This window comes from Manihot esculenta, chromosome 8, assembly GCF_001659605.2.
Source record: "Manihot esculenta cultivar AM560-2 chromosome 8, M.esculenta_v8, whole genome shotgun sequence".
Classification (NCBI taxonomy): domain Eukaryota; kingdom Viridiplantae; phylum Streptophyta; class Magnoliopsida; order Malpighiales; family Euphorbiaceae; genus Manihot; species Manihot esculenta.
Window position 1 is genome coordinate 35,003,267 of NC_035168.2, and position 20,334 is coordinate 35,023,600.

At 34.2% G+C, this 20,334-nt stretch overlaps 1 protein-coding gene across 1 annotated transcript; it reads left to right on the forward strand.

The window, feature by feature from the left end:
* The first annotated feature begins 14,684 nt into the window (after nt 1-14,684).
* On the forward strand, nt 14,685-20,334 carry LOC110621561. Its single transcript, XM_043959148.1, has 8 exons — nt 14,685-15,136; nt 16,007-16,177; nt 16,299-16,643; nt 17,336-18,023; nt 18,118-18,218; nt 19,621-19,710; nt 19,817-19,944; nt 20,071-20,334. The coding sequence occupies exons 2-8, from the start codon at nt 16,028-16,030 to the stop codon at nt 20,213-20,215; spliced, it is 1,647 nt and encodes a 548-aa protein (XP_043815083.1). The 5' UTR covers nt 14,685-15,136; nt 16,007-16,027; the 3' UTR covers nt 20,216-20,334.

Consider the following 20,334-nt stretch of genomic DNA (forward strand, 5'->3'; position numbering starts at 1 on the left):
TTGAAATTTATATATCAAAAAGAAAATGTTTTGCTTTTTCTAATAAATAAAATGAATCCATATAAAAAATATTATTTTACATGATAATAATGTACAAAAAATTTAATACACATACAATTCATAATTTTATTTTGTAAAAAATTATTTTTTTATATTATATTGAATTTCAAAAATAAAATGTTATAATCCATTTTTTATCAGTGATTTTAAGTTTGAAATCTATATATAAAAGAGAATGTTTTGCTTCTATAAAAAATATTATTTTATATAATAATAATGTGTAAAATATTTAATACCCCAAACTACTAATTAGAATATAAATTGAAACGAATCTTACAAGCTCATTCAATATATTAGTGGGTAATTTTTGTCTATGCATTCATGAAATTCAAAAAAAACAAACAAATTAGATCCCGTCATTTTATTGTATCTTCAATATACACTAACCCATCCAACAAGCTAAATCAAGAAAATATGAAATGCAATAAAATTCAACCAAATAAAAACAGGGAGAAACTCCATAATTATGAAATTGGAGCAGTAACCATACATGAATGTATGTGTCCATGGAAGGTTATCTTCTTGCATAGCCTATAATAATAGCAATTGTATCCTACCAAGTCCCTCTTCAGTGCTCAGAAGATTTTTGATCTGGTACTGCGAGAGGGTCCTGTGATTCCAATCAAATTAGCATCGTCCCAACTCTTTATTAAGTATCTCATGAAGGAGATATAATCTATAAGTATTTGAGGTCACAGAACAGTGCTCAATAGCCATAAAATTTCAAAACAGCTCCACCCAGCTATTAGCATGAAACTTAATGTGTCTCTTTTGTGTCTAGAAACTATAGCAATAAAAAAATGAATTATGAATAGTGCACTCATATCAAACAAGCGTTGCAGGAAAAAAACAAAAAAAAGCTGATTTTCAAACAATATTATATCTCATTTGTGTGGATTGAGCAATTGGGTCATGATCCTGAAACCTTCAAGAGCTCAATGATGAACCATCCATCATAGAACACCATTTTCTTGAATTGTTTGCTATTATGTTCAATTTCTTCCCCATAACATCCTCTTATTTTGTCTACTAGACCTTGTAGTTTTTTCAGATAATGTTCAAGAAACAAGAGTGGGATTTGCTCAAAGAAAGATTTTGTGTACAGTTTGTTTGTACTCTTACATGGCAATCAAGTCTCTCTGTTCCCATGACTAAGAAAATTTTCTACCATTATTGAAGTTCAGATGCTCAAAGGAAGTTTAAACATACCTTTCAATGCAATAGAATTTGCTTACAATAATATTTTATTACTAAACGTTATACATAAACATTTTTTTTTCACTCACTTTTAATTAGAATATCATTCTAAATAGTTATGTAAAAGAAAATTATAAATGAATCAAATGAAACATCATCCATAATAGATAATAGAAATTGAATATTAATTCTTTTTTTAAAAAAATAATAAAATTTTTTGAGTCTATCTAGTTATAGAAAATTGAAGTAATTTTTTTTTTAAATTATAAAATGGAGTTCATAGTTCCATGTGATATTCTTTCAAATGAACAATTGAAAATTTACTTTTTAAATTTATTTTAACTTAAGATTTAGAAAGAAACTCTCAGTTGTTTTCTTATATAATAAAATTTTATTTTCTAACATTAATTACTATTTTATAAAAAAAATTATTATTAAAATTTTATCATAACCAAAATTAATTATTTAAAAAATATTGATTTATTTTTAATTATAAAAATTAATTATATCATTATAAAATATATTACTGTCGTGTGTGCCTCTGCTAAGTGCTAAGATTTTTTGTTCTGCTAAGTGCTAAGACTTTTTGTACTACAGTTTACTCTGTTTGCTAGTCGGGCTCCATCCAAAAGAGTGATCCAACTCCTTCACATAGGTGATTTTTCATTATCAACAATAATTGTTAAATGTATAAAAGTTGAGAGACATGAGTGACCCATTCAATTTCTAATTAACTTCTTAATATTTTTCAAACAATTTCTTAAAAACAATAATTCTTAGAGCATGATTTTTCATTATCAACAATAATATATATAAAAGTTAAATCTAATGTGAACCTATATAATTGTCAAAGAAAAGTAAATTTAAATTTTATTTATTTTACAAGAAAATATTTTTTTAAAAATATTATTTAGAATATTCAAAAAATTTAATTAACAGAAAATATTTTACTGATAAAATAAAATAAATTTTTGAAACAAAATAACTTTCTCTTAAAAAAAGTTATTTTTCATGTTTTAAAATTTTTATATATAATTTTATTAATATATTCTATTTTTAAACTAAAATTAAACAATAAAAAATTAATTATTTTTTTAGAAAATATTTTTTATATTTTCCATGAAATACAAAGAAAATTATTCTCCAAATGAAATTAAAATAACCCTAGTTCTTTTATACATTAGTTTTTGTTGGTTAGAATTCATTTTGATAAGTTTTAGTTAATTGAATTCTCTTAAATTTGATGGTGTAAATAATAATAAATTACATATATTCTTATTACTTAATTATCCTCATTGGATTCTTTTATATTTTTTGAAACGATTCTATTGAGTTAACTAATCATTTATGTTACATTAAGTAGAAAGAAACTAAGAAAAATTCTCACCACAAATAGACAGCTCTAGTTACATATCTATATATTTATAAAGGTGGGTTTTATAGATATATATCCATAAAGGTGGGTTTAAAATCTGACTGACTAATGATTTATGTTACATTAAGTAGAAGGAAATTAAGAAAAATTCACACCACAAATAGACAGCTCTAATTACATATCTATATATCTATAAAGGTATAAAGGTGGGTTTTATATCTATAAATATATAAAGGTGGGTTTAAAATCTGTTAAAATTTAATAAGTGTCATATTTATATTTATATATTTATATTAAATGGTATATTTAAATTTGTATATTTATATATTTAATATATTTTATTTATAAGTTATATTTTTAAATTTAATAATAATATTATTTAATATGTTCATATATCCATAATAAATATAATTTAAAATTTATATAATTTTTTAATTTTCTATTATTACTATTAATATATGTGACTTTTTAATTTCTTATCACTTTTTTAATATGATATATTAATTACAATAAAATAAAAACTTTAATATATATATATATATATATATATATATATATATATTATTTTTATTTTTAAATATATTATAATTAAAAAAATTAAAATTAAAAGTTAACTTTATCTTTAAAATAATCAATAAAAAAATTAACAATCTCTATCTTTCTAGACATAAGAGTAAAATTAATATATTTAAATTTGTAATACGCCTTTTTAATTATATTTTTATTATTAATAAATAATAAAATTGTCAATAGATATATAAAGCTGAATTCTAAAATAATTGATAAATATCACTATTAAATTTACATATGAGAAATTAATAAATATTATAATTAATTCTACATATTTATTTCATACCACACAAATATATTTATACTTTTTTATACATTTTGAGTTTTATTTCTCTATAAAATAATAATTAATATATGTAATAAATAAAATTTATTATTTTTATTATTAATATTAATGTATAACCTTATTTTCTAAATATAATAAATATAATTTATTGTATATGTGATCTTTTATATGTCTATTGCTTTTTAATATAATATATTATTAACATTATAATAAAACTTTTATTGTATTTTTATTATTAAAAAAAACTTATTGTATATTTTTATTTTAATAATAAATAAAATATTAAAAATATATTTATAAAAATTAGATAAATGCCATATTAAAAGAGGTTTGAACAATAAAAAGAAATCATTTTCACCATATAACAAAAATTCCATAACAAAAAATTATATAAAAAGTTATAATCTAATTAACAAATATATATTTTTTTTTCATCAATGCCAATAATTGTATAGAATAAATATATAGAATCAATTAAAATTATTTTAAAAATATTAATCATAATAAAGTATAAAATAATAAAAAAAATTAATAAAATTAATTATATAAAATATTATCAAATTAAAATTTTATTTGATTAAATAATTATAAAGAATTAATAAATAATAAAAAAATAAAATTGTAATAAAATATTAGGATAATTAAATATTATACATATAATAGTCAATGACCAAATCTAAGAAAAGATTAAATGCGGCAAAAAAAACTGGAGAAATGCTGTACTTATGAAATTAGTGCAGCAATTACATAAGTACATAATTGTCCAACGCTATGGACATGGCTGTGGAGGCTCTTGCAGGAGTTGGAATAAAAGCAATTGTATATCATCCCACTCTTTATCAAGAGTCGGAGCCTTCCTTTTAGTCTTCCAAGGCAATACTCTACATTTGTTGAAGGCACTCTACTTAGCTGCTCTAATTTCATCAGCTAATTCTTTAATTTCAGCTTCCTGCATTTTCACTTATGGAGCCTGCATACAAGCAATTCTAATAGGTTTTAAAAACCGTCCTCCTTAATGAAAATCAACAAGGACAGGAACACTTAAAAGATAACTTTTCTATTTTATTTTATTTTTTATCACTCATTCTTTATTATCACATTACTCAGTATTTTTCTAATTTTTTTTTTAATTATTCCAGTGAAATACTGGTAAATTTACTATTTTATTTCAAAAATTTTATTTTGCTGATAAAATGAAATTCTTTTATCTTAATATTTAAATTTGAGAGTATTCATTTAAAAAAGAGAAATTGCTTGAATTTGATGAGATATCTAAAAATATTTTTTTTCTTTATTTATGTACTTTTTTAAATTATATATTTTTTATATTCTTTCACAATAAATTAAAACGGATGATAATAGAACTTATACTCAATAGAAATATTAGATTATATAGAATCAATAAATGATTGAATTCCTTAAAAATTCTTTGTAGGCATATTACAAACAGGTTCAAGATTCAATTCTATTTTCTTTGCATCCATTCATGCAATTCTAAGTCTTTGAAGATCAAGATATTTTCTTTGCATCAATTCATGCAATTCTAAGTTTTTGAAGACCAAGATCCTTGCACACATAATTACAAACAGGTTTAAAATTAAACGGGGAAGAACATGAAAGAAAATGAGTTACTGATTAGTCAAGTTCCATCTCCTTAAAAATTCCTTGTAGGCATATCACAAACAGGTTCAAGATTTAATTCTATTTTCTTCTCATCCATACATGAGATTCTAAGTCTTTGAAGATCAAGATCCTTGCACACATAATTACAAATAGGTTCAAGATTAAATGAGGAAGAACATGAAAAAAAAGGAGTTAAGCTGATTAATCAAGACCCGTCTCAAATAGAAACTAAATGGAAAATAATTTTGAAAATGAAAGGTGATGATCGCTGGATTTCTTCACCCCGGTATAAAGGTCAGGCCCATGAAAACAGTCCATGATCCGAAGGCTTCAATATTCCCCTCGAGAGCCAGGTCCAGCCCGCTCAGTCACAGGGCCGGACTCCGCCTAGACTCCTCAATCAAACCGGCCCAGTAATCAGGCCCTCACCAGGCTCAACTTCAGCCCTACCATTCAACCCAGCCCGGAAAGGGGAAAATAACCAAGATGCCCCGCTGGTAGGTCCTTCCGCATGCGTATCAGAGGAGAATCATACGTATCAGAGGATAATTAATGGCCGTTACGCATGGAGCAGGCGCCTGACACATCCGTACATACGGAGCTAAGCGACAGAAGACAGCTAGCATTGTGGCAGAGAGACAGATATATATATCACGGTAGAGGCCACGCAGAAGGGGGGACTCTCTTCTTCTTCCTTCTCCTTCCTGGACACCATTTTTATTCTTACTGTAACCCTTGCCTAAATATACTACTCTAAGCCATAAAATCTGACTTGAGCGTCGGAGGGCCTCTGCCGGGGCACACCCGGTAGGCCCCTGACCATTCTTTCTTATTTTACAGGTCCCTTCACCAGGAAGAACATGGAGAGATCCATCAGGGAGCCCAGCAAGAAGGGACCCAGAAGAAAACCAGATCTATCATGGACCAGGAAGAGGAAAATATTTATCAAATGGCGCCGTCTGTGGGAAACGAAGGAGATCTTTTCATCACCGGAGTTTTCACTTTCAAAACCCACTGAGATCCACAATGGCAAACCACCAAGAAAATAACCTTAACGTCATTCCAAATAATCTGAGCTCTACCCAAGAGGGGCAGCGGTTCTTATTTTCCAGTCCTACAACTCCAAACAACCAACCACCCATTCCTTTTAACCCCTCGCCGAGCTTGGCCGGGAATGTGCCCTCCACGAAAGAGATTTTACTATCTCAAAAGTTTTCAGATCCACCCATTGAGATCCACATAAGATTTTATTACGGCTGATTTTTTCTTTGAAGTCTGGTGAATATTTTCTGTAAAAGAAAAAAAAAAGGGTGAGGAATATATGTATTGTTGAAATTCTGAGGTCCGCTGTATATATATATAAAAAAAAAAAGAGAGAAGAGGAAGGTGAGAGAAAGAGAAGAGGCGTCCGTGAGAAAAAAGGAGGTCGGAGCCGTGTTTAGCAAGACAGAAAGGAACTCAGCAAATCCGATGACCACAGCGATAGATTGCTCGTTGAGGTCGGATCCATGTTCGAAACTAGATTCGTGGTCGAGGTTGGAGTCGCATTTCAGGACATATGGAAAGCATCGGGGCGACAGGGAGACAATACAAAAAAGAAAGCTTACACGAAAAAGAAAGCTGGAGATTTACAGTAACCCAGCTGAAAGGAAAGACCCAGCTGGTGTAAGAATATCTTGACAGTCTCTTAATCTTCATTTTCCTACCCTCGTTGTTTATTTTAACATTTATTGAATTTTATTACTACTAACTTTTTCTTTGAGATCTGACGAGGTGAAACTTCAGATCGAAATGCTTGTCTCTGAGTGTAGATTTTAATTTTTTTTATAAAAAAAAAAGAAAAAAAGAATGAGAAGTATATACATATTTGTTGAGATTGTGAGGTCGGCCGTATATATATTGAAAGGGTTAGATGGGCAGGTTGGCTGTAAGATTCCAAGTTATAAAAAAACAAAAAAATAAATAAATAAATAAATAAAAATAATATATATATATATAGAAATAGCAGGAGTGGAAAGAGCTCGAGCTGCCAAAGACGCACCGACCTGAGGAGGAAGTTGCTGGTCTGGTCAAGACCCGACAAATGAGGCCGGAGCGACGTGGAAATGGACCAGATAGACAGACATGATGGTGCTAAAGGCGCGCAGACCTGATGAAGAAGTCGCTGGTCTGGTCAAGCTCCGACAAGTGAGGTCGTCGCGACACCGAACTGGACCAGATATGAAGGCATGATGGAGCTGACACCACGTATGCAAAGGAAGAAACCACAACCTTCAAGAATTAAAGCAGACACCACCACCAGATGATCAACTTTTGAGTGGGAAGGCTCCAGCAGATCAAACTCAATAGGTCAGAAGAAGAAGTCGGTCTCGCATTTTGAGTCGGATGGCCAGACTGTCCTCAAGATAAGTGGAGGTCGGACCCGAGCTCGGAGTTATCTTTGAGTCCAAGCTCAAGAGCAGGACTGAAAGGAACTCAAGAAATCCAGCAATTACAGTATTATTATAAGTCGAGGTCGGACCCGAGCTCGGAGTTAGATTTGTGTTCGAGGTCGGAGCATGCTTGAGCTCGGACTCGCGATTCAGATCGGAGGGAATGATGTTGTTGATGTTGGCCAGCTTGAAGACATGCAATTTTCAAACTTGAATTTAGCGGAGTACGATGGCCTGACTGAGCAGGTCAGCCAAGTCGACAACGTGGAATTCCTCAAATCCAAGATCAATTTGTTCATGGGTTGGAGTCCGTTGCTCCCAAGGGCGTATTGTTTCATTGGAATTGACAGAATCGAATCTGTGTGGCTCTGTTTCACCTCAGATTTCCAGGCTTGTTAATTGGTGGCTTGTATTGGGTAAGAGAGTGAGTAATGAGTAACACCACTGCAAGAAACAACACCAGCAAGTATTTGGGAGGCAGTTTAATGCTCTCAGGAACTAAACAGAGAAAGGAAAAGGAGATGAGGAAGGAGAATCGCACCGGTTGAAGAAGCTTTTTCTGGGGCTGTTGACAATCAAAAAGTTGTCCCCCCAAAAGTGAAGTCACCTTAAAGTGGGGGCCCACAAAAGTGAAACCTGTCTCTAGTGGGGAGGAACAAAATAATAAATTGCAAGCTGATAATGACTTTGCTGGTCATTCTACAAATGAGGCAAGCACTGAGACTTCATCTCATGAAAAGACTTGTGTTGGTGGAATTATCAACTCTGCCCCACAGGAAGACTGCTTTTTTTGTTGGAGATAGGAATCTTGAATCAACAATAGTAAGTGGAACAACAACCCCCAGAAGGCCCACTCAGGGCCTGCACAGTAGAGCTAATCATCGTGGTAAAGGAAGATTTAGTACTCAAGAAGTTGATGGCTGGTGGAAAAAATCTCAATTTGCAGATCAACAATGTACAGTGTCAACTGCACATTATGAAATTTCTTCCGTTCATGGGTAAGCCCATAGTTCAGCGGAGGCTCTCAGAATTTTGTATTACATCCTTCACTGAAGAATGAGGGATAATCACGGCAATTGACTATTGAAATAAGGTACACATAACTTGCCACGTGTCATTAGCATAATTATTGTTGAAAAATTTATGCTACAGTTACTAAAATCGTACTTTGCTGTGAATATTTATTATCTTGCTTCAGAATTTCAAGAATGCCTTTAGTTATTGGCAATTATTTTAAGTAAATATTACTGAATACAAATGATTTCGTAGACTATTAAGAGGCAGGCTTCGCATGTAAATAGTAAGACTAAGTTTAACATACCTCTATGAGTTTAGATATCCTGATAATTGCTTATATTTCATATATATTGAAAAGTCCTGAAGAAATTTACACATGCAAAAATATTGTTCATTGCATCCCTGAAATTGCATGAGTTAATACTTGCATGCATCTGAAAGGTGAAACCGAGTGACATGTGTGACATATTATTTATTGACGGATATTATTGAATTAACAACGAGCTTTCTCGTTATATATGCTTCGTGCAAGCTCTTATTTTGCAGAAAAATTCAGAAAAATGAACAAGACCTCAGTTAGGCACAAAATCAGCTGAGATGACGAAGCGACAGTAAGGCCATAGAGCCTGAATTACAAAGAAAACTCCGGGATCCCCTAAGAACTCCCGGGTAACCAAACAAGACCGGGATCCCCTAAGAACTCCCGGGAAAACAAAGCAAAAACAGCCGGCGGGGCTCCGAGGTCACCCCGGAACAAAAATGGCCAGGATCCCGTAAGATCTCCTGGAGCACAAACAGCCGGCGGGGCCCCGAGGTCACCCCGGAACAAAAATGGCCAGGATCCCGTAAGATCTCCTGGAGCACAAACAGCCGGCGGGGCCCCGAGGTCACCCCGGAACAAAAATGGCCAGGATCCCGTAAGATCTCTTGGAGCACAAACAGCCGGCGGGGCCCCGAGGTCACCCCGAAACAAAAATGGCCAGGATCCCGTAAGATCTCCTGAAGCAAAAACAGCCGGCGAGGCCCCGAGGTCATCCCGGAAATACAAAAATGGCCAGGATCCCGTAAGATCTCCTGGAGCACAAACAGCCGGCGGGGCCCCGAGGTCACCCCGGTACAAAAATGGCCAGGATCCCGTAAGATCTCCTGAAGCAAAAACAGCCGACGAGGCCCCGAGGTCATCCCGAAAATACAAAGAAGACTCCGGGATCCCCTAAGAACTCCCGGGTAACCAAACAAGACCGGGATCCCCTAGAACTCCTGGGAAAACAAAACAAAAAACTGCCAGCGGGCCCCGAGGTCACCCCGGAACGGCCGGTGAGGATCTTAAAAGACCTCCCGGAGCATGAAGACCGGGATCCCCTAGAACTCCCGGGAAAACAAAATAAAAACGGCCGGTGAGGATCTTAAAAGACCTCCCGGAGCATGAAGACCAGGGTCTCCAAGATCTCTTGACAAAGGAAGACCTCAATAAGGTCTTGACAAAAGAAGGCCTCACTGAGGTCCTAGCAAAGGAAGACCTCAATAAGGTCTTGACAAAAGAAGACCTCACTGAGGTCCTAGCAAAGGAAGACCTCAATAAGGTCTTGACATAGAAGACCTCAATGAGGTCTTGACAAGAGAAGACCTCAATAAGGTCTTGACAAAAGAAGACCTCACTGAGGTCCTAGCAAAAGAAGACCTCAATAAGGTCTTGACAAAAGAAGACCTCACTGAGGTCCTAACAAAGGAAGACCTCAATAAGGTCTTGACAAGGAAGACCTCAATAAGGTCTTGACAAAAGAAGACCTCACTGAGGTCCTAGCAAAAGAAGACCTCAATAAGGTCTTGACAAACGAAGACCTCACTGAGGTCCTAGCAAAGGAAGACCTCAATAAGGTCTTGACAAAAGAAGACCTCACTGAGGTCCTAGCAAAAGAAGACCTCAATAAGGTCTTGACAAAAGAAAACCTCAATGAGGTCTTGACAAAGGAAGACCTCAATAAGGTCTTGACAAAAGAAGACCTCACTGAGGTCCTAGCAAAGGAAGACCTCAATAAGGTCTTGACAAAAGAAGACCTCACTGAGGTCCTAGCAAAAGAAGACCTCAATGAGGCAGAAGACCTCAAAAGAGGCAGAAGACCTCAAAGAGGCAGAAGACCTCAATGAGGTAGAAGACCTCACCGAGGCAGAAGACCTCAAAGAGGCAGAAGACCTCAAAGAGGCAGAAGACCTCAAAAGAGGCAGAAGACCTCAAAGAGGCAGAAGACCTCAATGAGGCAGAAGACCTCAAAGAGGCAGAAGACCTCAAAAGAGGCAGAAGACCTCAAAGAGGCAAAAGACCTCAATGAGGCAGAAGACCTCACCGAGGCAGAAGACCTCAATGAGGCAGAAGACCTCAAAAGAGGCCGAAGACCTCAATGAGGCAGAAGACCTCAATGCGCCAGAAGACCTCAAAAAAGGCAGAAGACCTCAAAGAGGCAGAAGACCTAAATGAGGCAGAAGACCTCACTGAGGCAGAAAACCTCACTGAGGCAGAAAACCTCACTGAGGCAGAAGACCTCAATGAGGCAGAAGACCTCACTGAGATAGAAGACCAGGCAAAGATCTCAAAGATCTCCCGGAGCAAAAATATCCAGAATCCCCAAGATCATCCGGTGCTACAAGCAAAAACAACTCATAAAGAACATAGTTCTGATCTCACATAAAAGATTGGGGCACGGGACCATAAATGAAAAAGCTAAACTTCGACCTCCCAAAGGAGCTCAAGTCATCAGGTAGAGAGACTTTAATCTCACACAACAGCCAAAAGTACCAAAGCATCATGCCGATCTCAAGAAAACGAGCGCAGTACTGGTAAACCCGATAAGACAGACCGAATTAAGGCAAGGCGATTCCTAAGCAAACTGCATACCAAAATACAAAGCCAAACAGAGAATCAGGGGCAATCATGAGAGGCAACGACCTCGAGAATTGACCGCTCACACTAAACCAACTCAGCTGACCTAGAGAAAGGTCCAATCAACAAAGAGCCCGCAAAACGCTCGAAAGAAGACAGCCCATAAATATTCAGGGGCAAAAAACATACACAAGAGTCCAACGCTCAGGCAAAAATAATAAAAAGGCAAGAGAGGGATACTTTCGACAGGAGCAGTTCTCAGACCACACGGTCATGAATAGAGTTTAAAGATTTATCCCCTCACCAGTCATGGAATAACTGATGAGGAGATAAAGGGGCAATTGATGATCGCTGGATTTCTTCACCCCGGTATAAAGGCCAGGCCCATGAAAACAGTCCATGATCCGAAGGCTTCAATATTCCCCTCGAGAGCCAAGTCCAGCCCGCTCAGTCACAGGGCCGGACTCCGCCTAGACTCCTCAATCAAACCGGCCCAGTAATCAGGCCCTCACCAGGCTCAACTTCAGCCCTACCATTCAACCCAGCCCGGAAAGGGGAAAATAACCAAGATGCCCCGCTGGTAGGTCCTTCCGCATGCGTATCAGAGGAGAATCATACGTATCAGAGGATAATTAATGGCCGTTACGCATGGAGCAGGCACCTGACACATCCGTAAGTACGGAGCTAAGCGACAGAAGACAGCTAGCATTGTGGCAGAGAGACAGATATATATATCACGGTAGAGGCCACGCAGAAGGGGGGACTCTCTTCTTCTTCCTTCTCCTTCCTGGACACCATTTTTATTCTTACTGTAACCCTTGCCTAAATATACTACTCTGAGCCATAAAATCTGACTTGAGCATCGGAGGGCCTTTGCCGGGGCACACCCGGTAGGCCCCTGACCATTCTTTCTTATTTTACAGGTCCCTTCGCCAGGAAGAACATGGAGAGATCCATCAGGGAGCCCAGCAAGAAGGGACCCAGAAGAAAACCAGATCTATCATGGACCAGGAAGAGGAAAATATTTATCAAAAGGAGTTCAGAAAAAAGAAATCACCAGGAATTTTACATTGTGGTGAGATCTTGTTCATAAAAATGGATAGATAAGAATACTTATATGATATGAACAGAAAATATACTAGGAAATACAAATGGAGAAGGAAGGGAAACCAGCAAAAAACAATTCTTTATCAACAATTTTCTAACTCTACCAAGTTAAGAGTTGCCCACCAAATCCACATAGAAAAATGCAAACTTGAATTGTCATATTCATACCCTTAACATAAAAGAACTGAGATTTTGAAAGTAATTGAATCTACATTTGGAACCTTCTCCCTATAGCCTTTTCTTGGGGAGTTCCCATGACTAAGGAAATTTGGGAAATTTTCCACCATTACTGGAGCTCCAATGTTCAAAGGAAGTTGAAACACAAAGCACTTCTTCGTCTTGCATACCTTTCAATACAATAGAATTGGCTTATAATAATATTTTTATTAATAAAAGTTATACATAAACATTTTTTTTCACTTAAATGTTATTTTTTTAATTAAATTATGTCTTAAATAGTTATGTATAAAAGTTATAAATGAATTAAATTGAACATCATCCATAATTGAGGATAAAAATTGAAAATCAATTTTTTTAAAAATCTTAACAAAATAGAGAAATCTGGAGTAATTTTTTAAAATTTAAAAAGGAACTATAAAATAAAGTTGGTGATTTCAAATGTACAATTGAAAAGTTACTTTCTAATTTTGTAAAATTTAAAAAAGGAACTATAAAATAAAGTTGGTGCTTTCAAATGTACAACTGAAAAGTTACTTTTTAATTTTGTAAACCGACTGAAGTTGTAGAAAAAAACTTTTAGATGATTTCTTATATAATAAGAAATTTTATTTTCTAACATTAATGACTATGCTATGCAAAAAATTATATTAAAATATTTTTATAACTAAAATTAATTATTTTTTAAAAAATTTTATTTATAATTATAAAAATTAATTATATTATTGTAAAATAAATTATTATGCAATAAAAAAAATTAAAAGTACAATAACTAAGTTGTAGAATATATATTGTCTAATGATTTATTTTTAATTTATGAAAGTCACATTTTATAATTTCAAAAAATAATATTTTTTATTATTGACCGACCAACACATACATTTTATGATTTGGTTTTTTATAAAAACAATCATTATTTTTTCTAAAAAATGCAAAAAAGAGAAAAGGAACGTTTTCTATAAAAAAACAATTTATTTATATATTAAAAAAATATAAATTACACTTTAATTTTTAAATTTTAATATAATTAATAAATCGATTTTTATAATTTTAAAAATAAATACTTAAATTTTTATATAATCCATTCGTCTAAATTAAAAATTATTATATTTATAATTATATTAAATAATTAATAAAAAAATAAATATTTTAAATATCTAAAATATTTTCATAAATATTGTAATCATTTTCGGAGTGTTACATTATATAAATTATAATTTTTAAATTTTACAGTAATTGATAAATTAATTTTTATATTTTTAAAATTAAATTTTTAAAATTTAATTTGTCTAAAATTATTATTATTATTATTTATTATAAATATTAATTTAAAATTAATAAATAGTTAAATTTTTTTTAAAATTATAATTTTTTCTTAAACTAAATTTTATAAAAGTTAACCACCTAAGTAGAAATTATTTAATTTTACTTAAAAATGATGAAATTATAAATATCGAAATATTTTAATAAATAAAAATTAAAAATTAATTAAATAAAATATTATAAATAAAAGTTAATAGAAAGTTAATTATTATTTTAAATAAAAAATAAAAAATAAAAATATTTAAATTATATTAGATGAGTACAGTGTAAAATATTTTAAGTATATGATTTTAAAAATATATTAATTAATTTATTAATTATATTAAAATTTAAAAATTTAAATATAATTTATTTATTTAAAAGAATAATAAAAATATTTTTATATTTTTTAATAAATAATAAATAAAAAGACTTTAATTTAATAGATGAATTATAAAAAAAATTTTAAGTATTTATTTTTAAAAATATAAAAATTAATTTATTAATTATACTGAAAATTTAAGAAATAAAGTTTCACTTTGAAAAATAATACTCAGTCACTGTTTTTTCCCATAGGATGAAGGTAAACGCAGAAAAACATAGCTTGGATTGGTAATAATTGGCCGAGTTACTGAACAATCATGCAGCAGGCGCAGGGCGCGTGGAGTGCTGGGCTACGCGCTCGCTTCCCTGCGTTAACGAACGGAGCTGTGAGCAAGACCAAAGGTTTGGACTTTGGAGGATATTGACCCAAACGTCAGAAGCTGCATCCTCCTACAGCGAGAGGAGATAGAGTGCGAAGGTGGTGACCCAACAAGAGCACGGGCGACTGGTGGGTTTTAGATGTAGAAAGAAAGAAAGAAAGATGATGATGATGATGAATCTTGCAGCAAGTCCTTCGCACCAGTCCTCTTCTCCACCTCTCATCATTTCATCCAAGACCCACCACCTCCTCCTTTATCTGTCCAATCACGCTTCCCCACCTGGCTAATTTTCTTACCAGCACCCGTTAACCCAAAACCCTATTACCTTGCCGACAGTGTTTGTTTTCTTCTTGGGTGTTTCTATAGGGTGATTTAGGGATTTCAGGATTTTCGTAACCACCCAGAAAGGTAACGTGATTGTTCTTCTTTTCTGCTTGATTTCTTTTTTGTTTTTTGTGAGGGCTTGTTATCTGGGTATTCCATTTTGCTTGTGTATAAGCAGGATTTTCATGTGGGTCTTTCGATTTGATGATTTTTGATTTGTGTCAAATTTTCTGGATTTCGATTTCTGATAGTCTTTTGTTTATTTATTCATTTGATTATTTTTTATCTTGTGGATCTAGTTTTCAGTTGCTCTATGCGGGTTGATGTTTTCCGGGATGAATCTATCCTTGATTTATAATGTTTAAATTTAGTATTATTCAACTGTTCTTTGTGCTTCAATTGGCAATTTTATGGTTTTTTTTTAATAATTCAGTAATATTAATATTAGGTGTTTTAATGCCTTTATCAATAGGCTTGAAATTATAATTGTGCCAAATTTGTTTGCTTATAGCATCCAAAAGTAGGAAGAGATTTGAAGTATGTGTCATGTGAAACTAGCCTAAGTTCATGTGGATTTCCAGTTTTAGGGAACAGATATTAGTAAATGGTGAAATATGATATTCATCTATTCTTTTTCTTATACTTTCTGCAAATTTATCGATTATGAAATGGGTCATGTACTCTTTTTGGTTATTTTGTTGTTGCTGAACAACTAATATGAACTAAAATAGAAGTTCTGTTCAGTGATAATTACATTGATGCTAAACTGAATTCTTGCTTCTTCTTTTTCCTGGTCAACTCCCCTGTAGAGGGGCATGAGTGGGCTTGAGTTATTCAATGTAGTTTCATATGTAATCCAATCTTATGCAATGCGCTCAGTTACCATTTCCGTATTTGTTTTTTTTCTTTTGACTTATTGAGCTCCCTTTCATTGACAAATAACACCGGCACTAGTCATCTGCTTCAACCTCCTTTATGACTATGGAAGGTTTTGGGTTTAGTGATGCAAGCAGTGCTGTAAGGAAGAGGAGGAGTACTACATCTCGTCGTCCTCGAAATGACTCACAGCTGCCATCTGATTACCATGATATTTCATCCTTATCGTCCACACCACCTTCAGACAGTGTAAGACTAGTATGAGTTATATGATAGTGATTATGGTTAATTTGTCTGAGAAAGAAGTTAGTTTGATTTATGCAGCTCAAGAACTTCATCTACTAATATTTTGGACTCTGAATCTGCCCAGAATACAGTGAAGCCTGAAGATGGAGGATTTGGAGAATCTGATGAGGCTTCCAATAATGGGTCTTTTCGAGGAAGTAATGAGCAGAGGCTCAGTGGAGTTGATTCCAGAAGATGCAGTGAAGGTGTTCTTGCCCCAGCTAACTGGAAAAGCACAAGCAGCTTGGGGCAGTCTAGAGTTGTTTCAGATGGAGTGGGAAATGACAATAAAGTGAAAAAGGTCAAGCTTAAGGTTGGTGGCGTCACGCGTACTATTAATGCCAAGTCTGCATCTGATGGTGCATCTGCTGTTGGGTCTTCTTCTACCAGGTCTTCCCGCTTCCCAGATCCCCAACAGAAGTTGATTGAGGTACTTCCCATTCAAAATTTATCGGGTCTTTTCTGCATTATGTTTTGGCAGCCATATCCATAATGTTGACTAGATGAACAAATTAAAGGGGAGGACACATTTCCAGCAACCATTCTTGCTACATGGCAATTGATGAAAGTTTCAGAATTTTAAATTGGTCCATTTTTTAAGATTAAGTGCAAAGTACAAGAAATTGTAATATTTGTTTCTTATTCCCTGTAATTTAATAATTCAAACTCAATAAAAAGTTGCCTAAAGTAAGCACTTTCTAATATACTCCCTCTGCCACACAAGGATAGACATTCTTTTTCATCTGTCTCAGATTGTGAGCAACTCTTTTCTTTTTTGAGAAAGTGGTTTATTCATTAGTTTACTAATATACCACCCCCCCCCCAAACATTAGTAAGCATTGAAAAAGTAAAATTCATTAGTTCTAGAATAATTTAATAATAGTAAGTATTTAATTTTTAATGGAGCAGCATGAGTGAAAGGTATATTAGTAAATAAAATTTATACTTTAACTATATTAACGATACTTCTATGTGAAATTAGAAGTATATTTTTATAGGACAAATGGAGCATCTTTTGTGAATATTTTCTCATCCATTTTCCTTCCTTTTGTCACTTAACAGTGTTCTGTTGGCATTATCATTTAGGTGATGCTAGTAGCTCATTCTTTTTAATTGTTACAGGACAATTTGGAGGATGATCATTCATTGGCTTCAGAAAAGGGGAGTGGTTTGCGAGGAGTCCCTTGGAAGGATTTCTCTAGAAGTGGTTTAACTGTTGGGAAGGCAGATGGTTTGAGGGGGAGAATGCCTGAAGAAAATATCTCTTCAAAACAAACAGACAAGTATGAGCCAGTTCGTAAGAGCAAACGGGTCCCTAAGAAACGCTTATTAGATGGAGTGCTTGATGATGGATATGAGGATGATGATGAGATCCGATACCTTGAAAAAGTAAAAACATCCAAGATTACTGCTGATTATGGTGCAGAATATGAAGATGAGCAGGAAGAAAGAAGTAGGAAACAACGGAAAATATCGAAGGTATTGAAAAGAAATGTTGATGGTCTCTATGATGCAGATGTTGGAGATAATAGCTCATCAAGATTTGGCAAGGAGGTTAAGAAGAGTAAAACAGGGAGAGCATTTGATGATACTGACTATGTGGAAGAGGAAGAACCAGGGTCTGATGGTGAGCCTACAACGAAGAGGAAAAAGCCAAGAAAAGAATTAGTTGATTTAATGGAAGATTCTAAGAAAGAAATGACAGTTACCACGCGTCAACGTGCACTTCAAACTGGCAAAGATGGTTCTTCCAGTTATGGTGCTAGTTTAATCGAGTTCCCAAATGGGTTGCCTCCAGCTCCTCCTAAAAGTTTGTAAATGATGTTGTTTTTCTTGTGCAACTCTTCTATTGAACATTTGTTGCACTTCAGTTACATGTAAATTTTCAATTATTTCTTTGATAGAGCAAAAAGAGAAACTTACTGAAGTGGAGCAGCAATTGAAGAGAGCTGAGGCTCTTCAAAGACGGAGGATGCAAGTGGAAAGGGCGGCTAGGGAATCAGAGGTTTGTACTATTTTTCTCCGCATGTGTACGCTGTTTCCTTTTGGTAGAAATTGCCATATTTTCCCTATATGTTGCCCTTTTTCACTAGCTGATTTCTCTAGTTTGATGATTAGTTGATCCATGGGGTTTAATTTCTTTAAACCATAAGTTAGTTCTTGTTCGTTTTAGTGCCATTTTACTGTTAATGCTTAGTAAAAAGACTTCATTATCTAGCAATCAAATCATATTTACCAAATTCAAGATCCAGCAGCTCTTTCCTTGCTTCATCTCTCTCCCCCCACCCCCAAAAAGAAAAAACTGCAATCCCATTGTCACTGTCCTCCTCACTTCATCATCCTCACCCCAAAAAGTCTCATGTCGAAATAAAAAACAACAAAACAACCAACCCAGTCAATAGGTATCAGAATAAACAACAAACCGAAAATAAAAAATAGAATTATTAGAGAAAACAATTCTAACTTCCAATTGTGTTCTATGATCCTTTTGGCTTCTTAGAAACGCAAAGAATGCATAAGTTCGTTAATTCTCAATTGTAAATACACAGAAAAGGTACAAAATAACTGAGATTATTATCATTACTGCAATCAAGTACCCTAACATCATAAATCGTGAGAAATCAAGCATGAAGCCAGCTCCATCTCTCCCATTTGTTCATCATCCAATAGAACCCTAAAAGATACCGAACAAGCAGATCGAAAAGGATAAGTCCAAATGAAAACAGAACCTTGCAGAAAGAACCACTGTTTTGTTCATTTGCATAAGGTTTGAAGTTCCTCATCACCATTTCATTAATGAAAGGCCTCTGGGTTCTTAAGGACCAAAAACCTCCACCTAAGTTGAACTAGGTGGTCATGGCTGTATGAGGTTTAGGAGAAATAAATAGACTTCATGACGATTTGGAGAAAGAAATATAGACTGTAAGAGAGCTGGTGAAATCCAAGGAAACGCCTACAGTTGTGAGACAAAGGGAAAGGAGGTGCCTTGTCTGTGATAGCTGGTGAGAGTGGGGTTGCAAGAGCTAAAACATCGAAGTTTGTTGGGTTGCAATCAGCAAGAGGGCAAGGTGTTAGGTTGGGGGGACTGGAGAGAAGGTGGGTCAGTGAGAACGAGAGAGAGAGAGAGCCCCTTTAAGGATCATTTTTTTTTGGGGGGGGGGGGGGGGAGGGGGAGGGGGAGACAAGGTGGTCAGTGAGAATGAGAGGGACAGAATTGACCTACTTTTTCTATGGATTAGGGTTAAGAAGGCATTAAATGGATGGAAGGATCTAATTTTCAAAATTAAGAGATTCACATAATGGCAATACTTTGGACTATATAGTAAATTGTCCATTTCTGTTTTTAGTTTTTACCATGTCAATTGCGTACTTGTGGAGACATTATTAACTTTGACTTGTAATCTTAGGCTGAAGCAATCAGAAAAATACTGGGCCAAGATTCCAGTAGGAAGAAGCGAGAAGATAAAATGAAGAAACGGCAAGAAGAATTAGCACAGGTAATCGATATTCATCTTCTGCCGCAACTCTCCTTTATTGTAAGTCTCGTTGTAATGCAGAATCTCTTCAAGTGAAAGTTTTCTGATGCATTTGGATCATTTGCAGGAGAAGGCTGCAAATGCTATGATTCTTACATCAGACCATGTTAGATGGGTGATTGGTCCTTCAGGAACAGTTGTAACATTCCCCAATGAGATGGGCTTGCCAAGTATATTTGACCCTAAGCCTTGCAGGTATAATATAAATTTTTGGTTTTCCTGCAAATACTCTCGCATTCTTCACTGTACTTGTTCTATATATATATTCTTCCTAAAAAGCGGTGATGCCCGACGATTATGTTGTTATTGTGGAAATTGCAGGTACCCTCCTCCCCGAGAGAAATGTGCAGGTCCATCCTGTACGAATCCATACAAGTACAGGGATTCGAAGTCGAAGCTTCCGCTGTGTAGCCTCCAGTGCTACAAGGCAATACATGAAAAGATGAGGAGTGTTTCTGCCTGTTAAGATAATGGAGTTCAAACTGCTTTTATTACCTTAGTAGATGTAGGCAATCTTGTACCACTTGTTTTTTGTATGTATTCTATTTCTATAATAAGATTGTGCCTTTGGTTGGGAATGTGAAA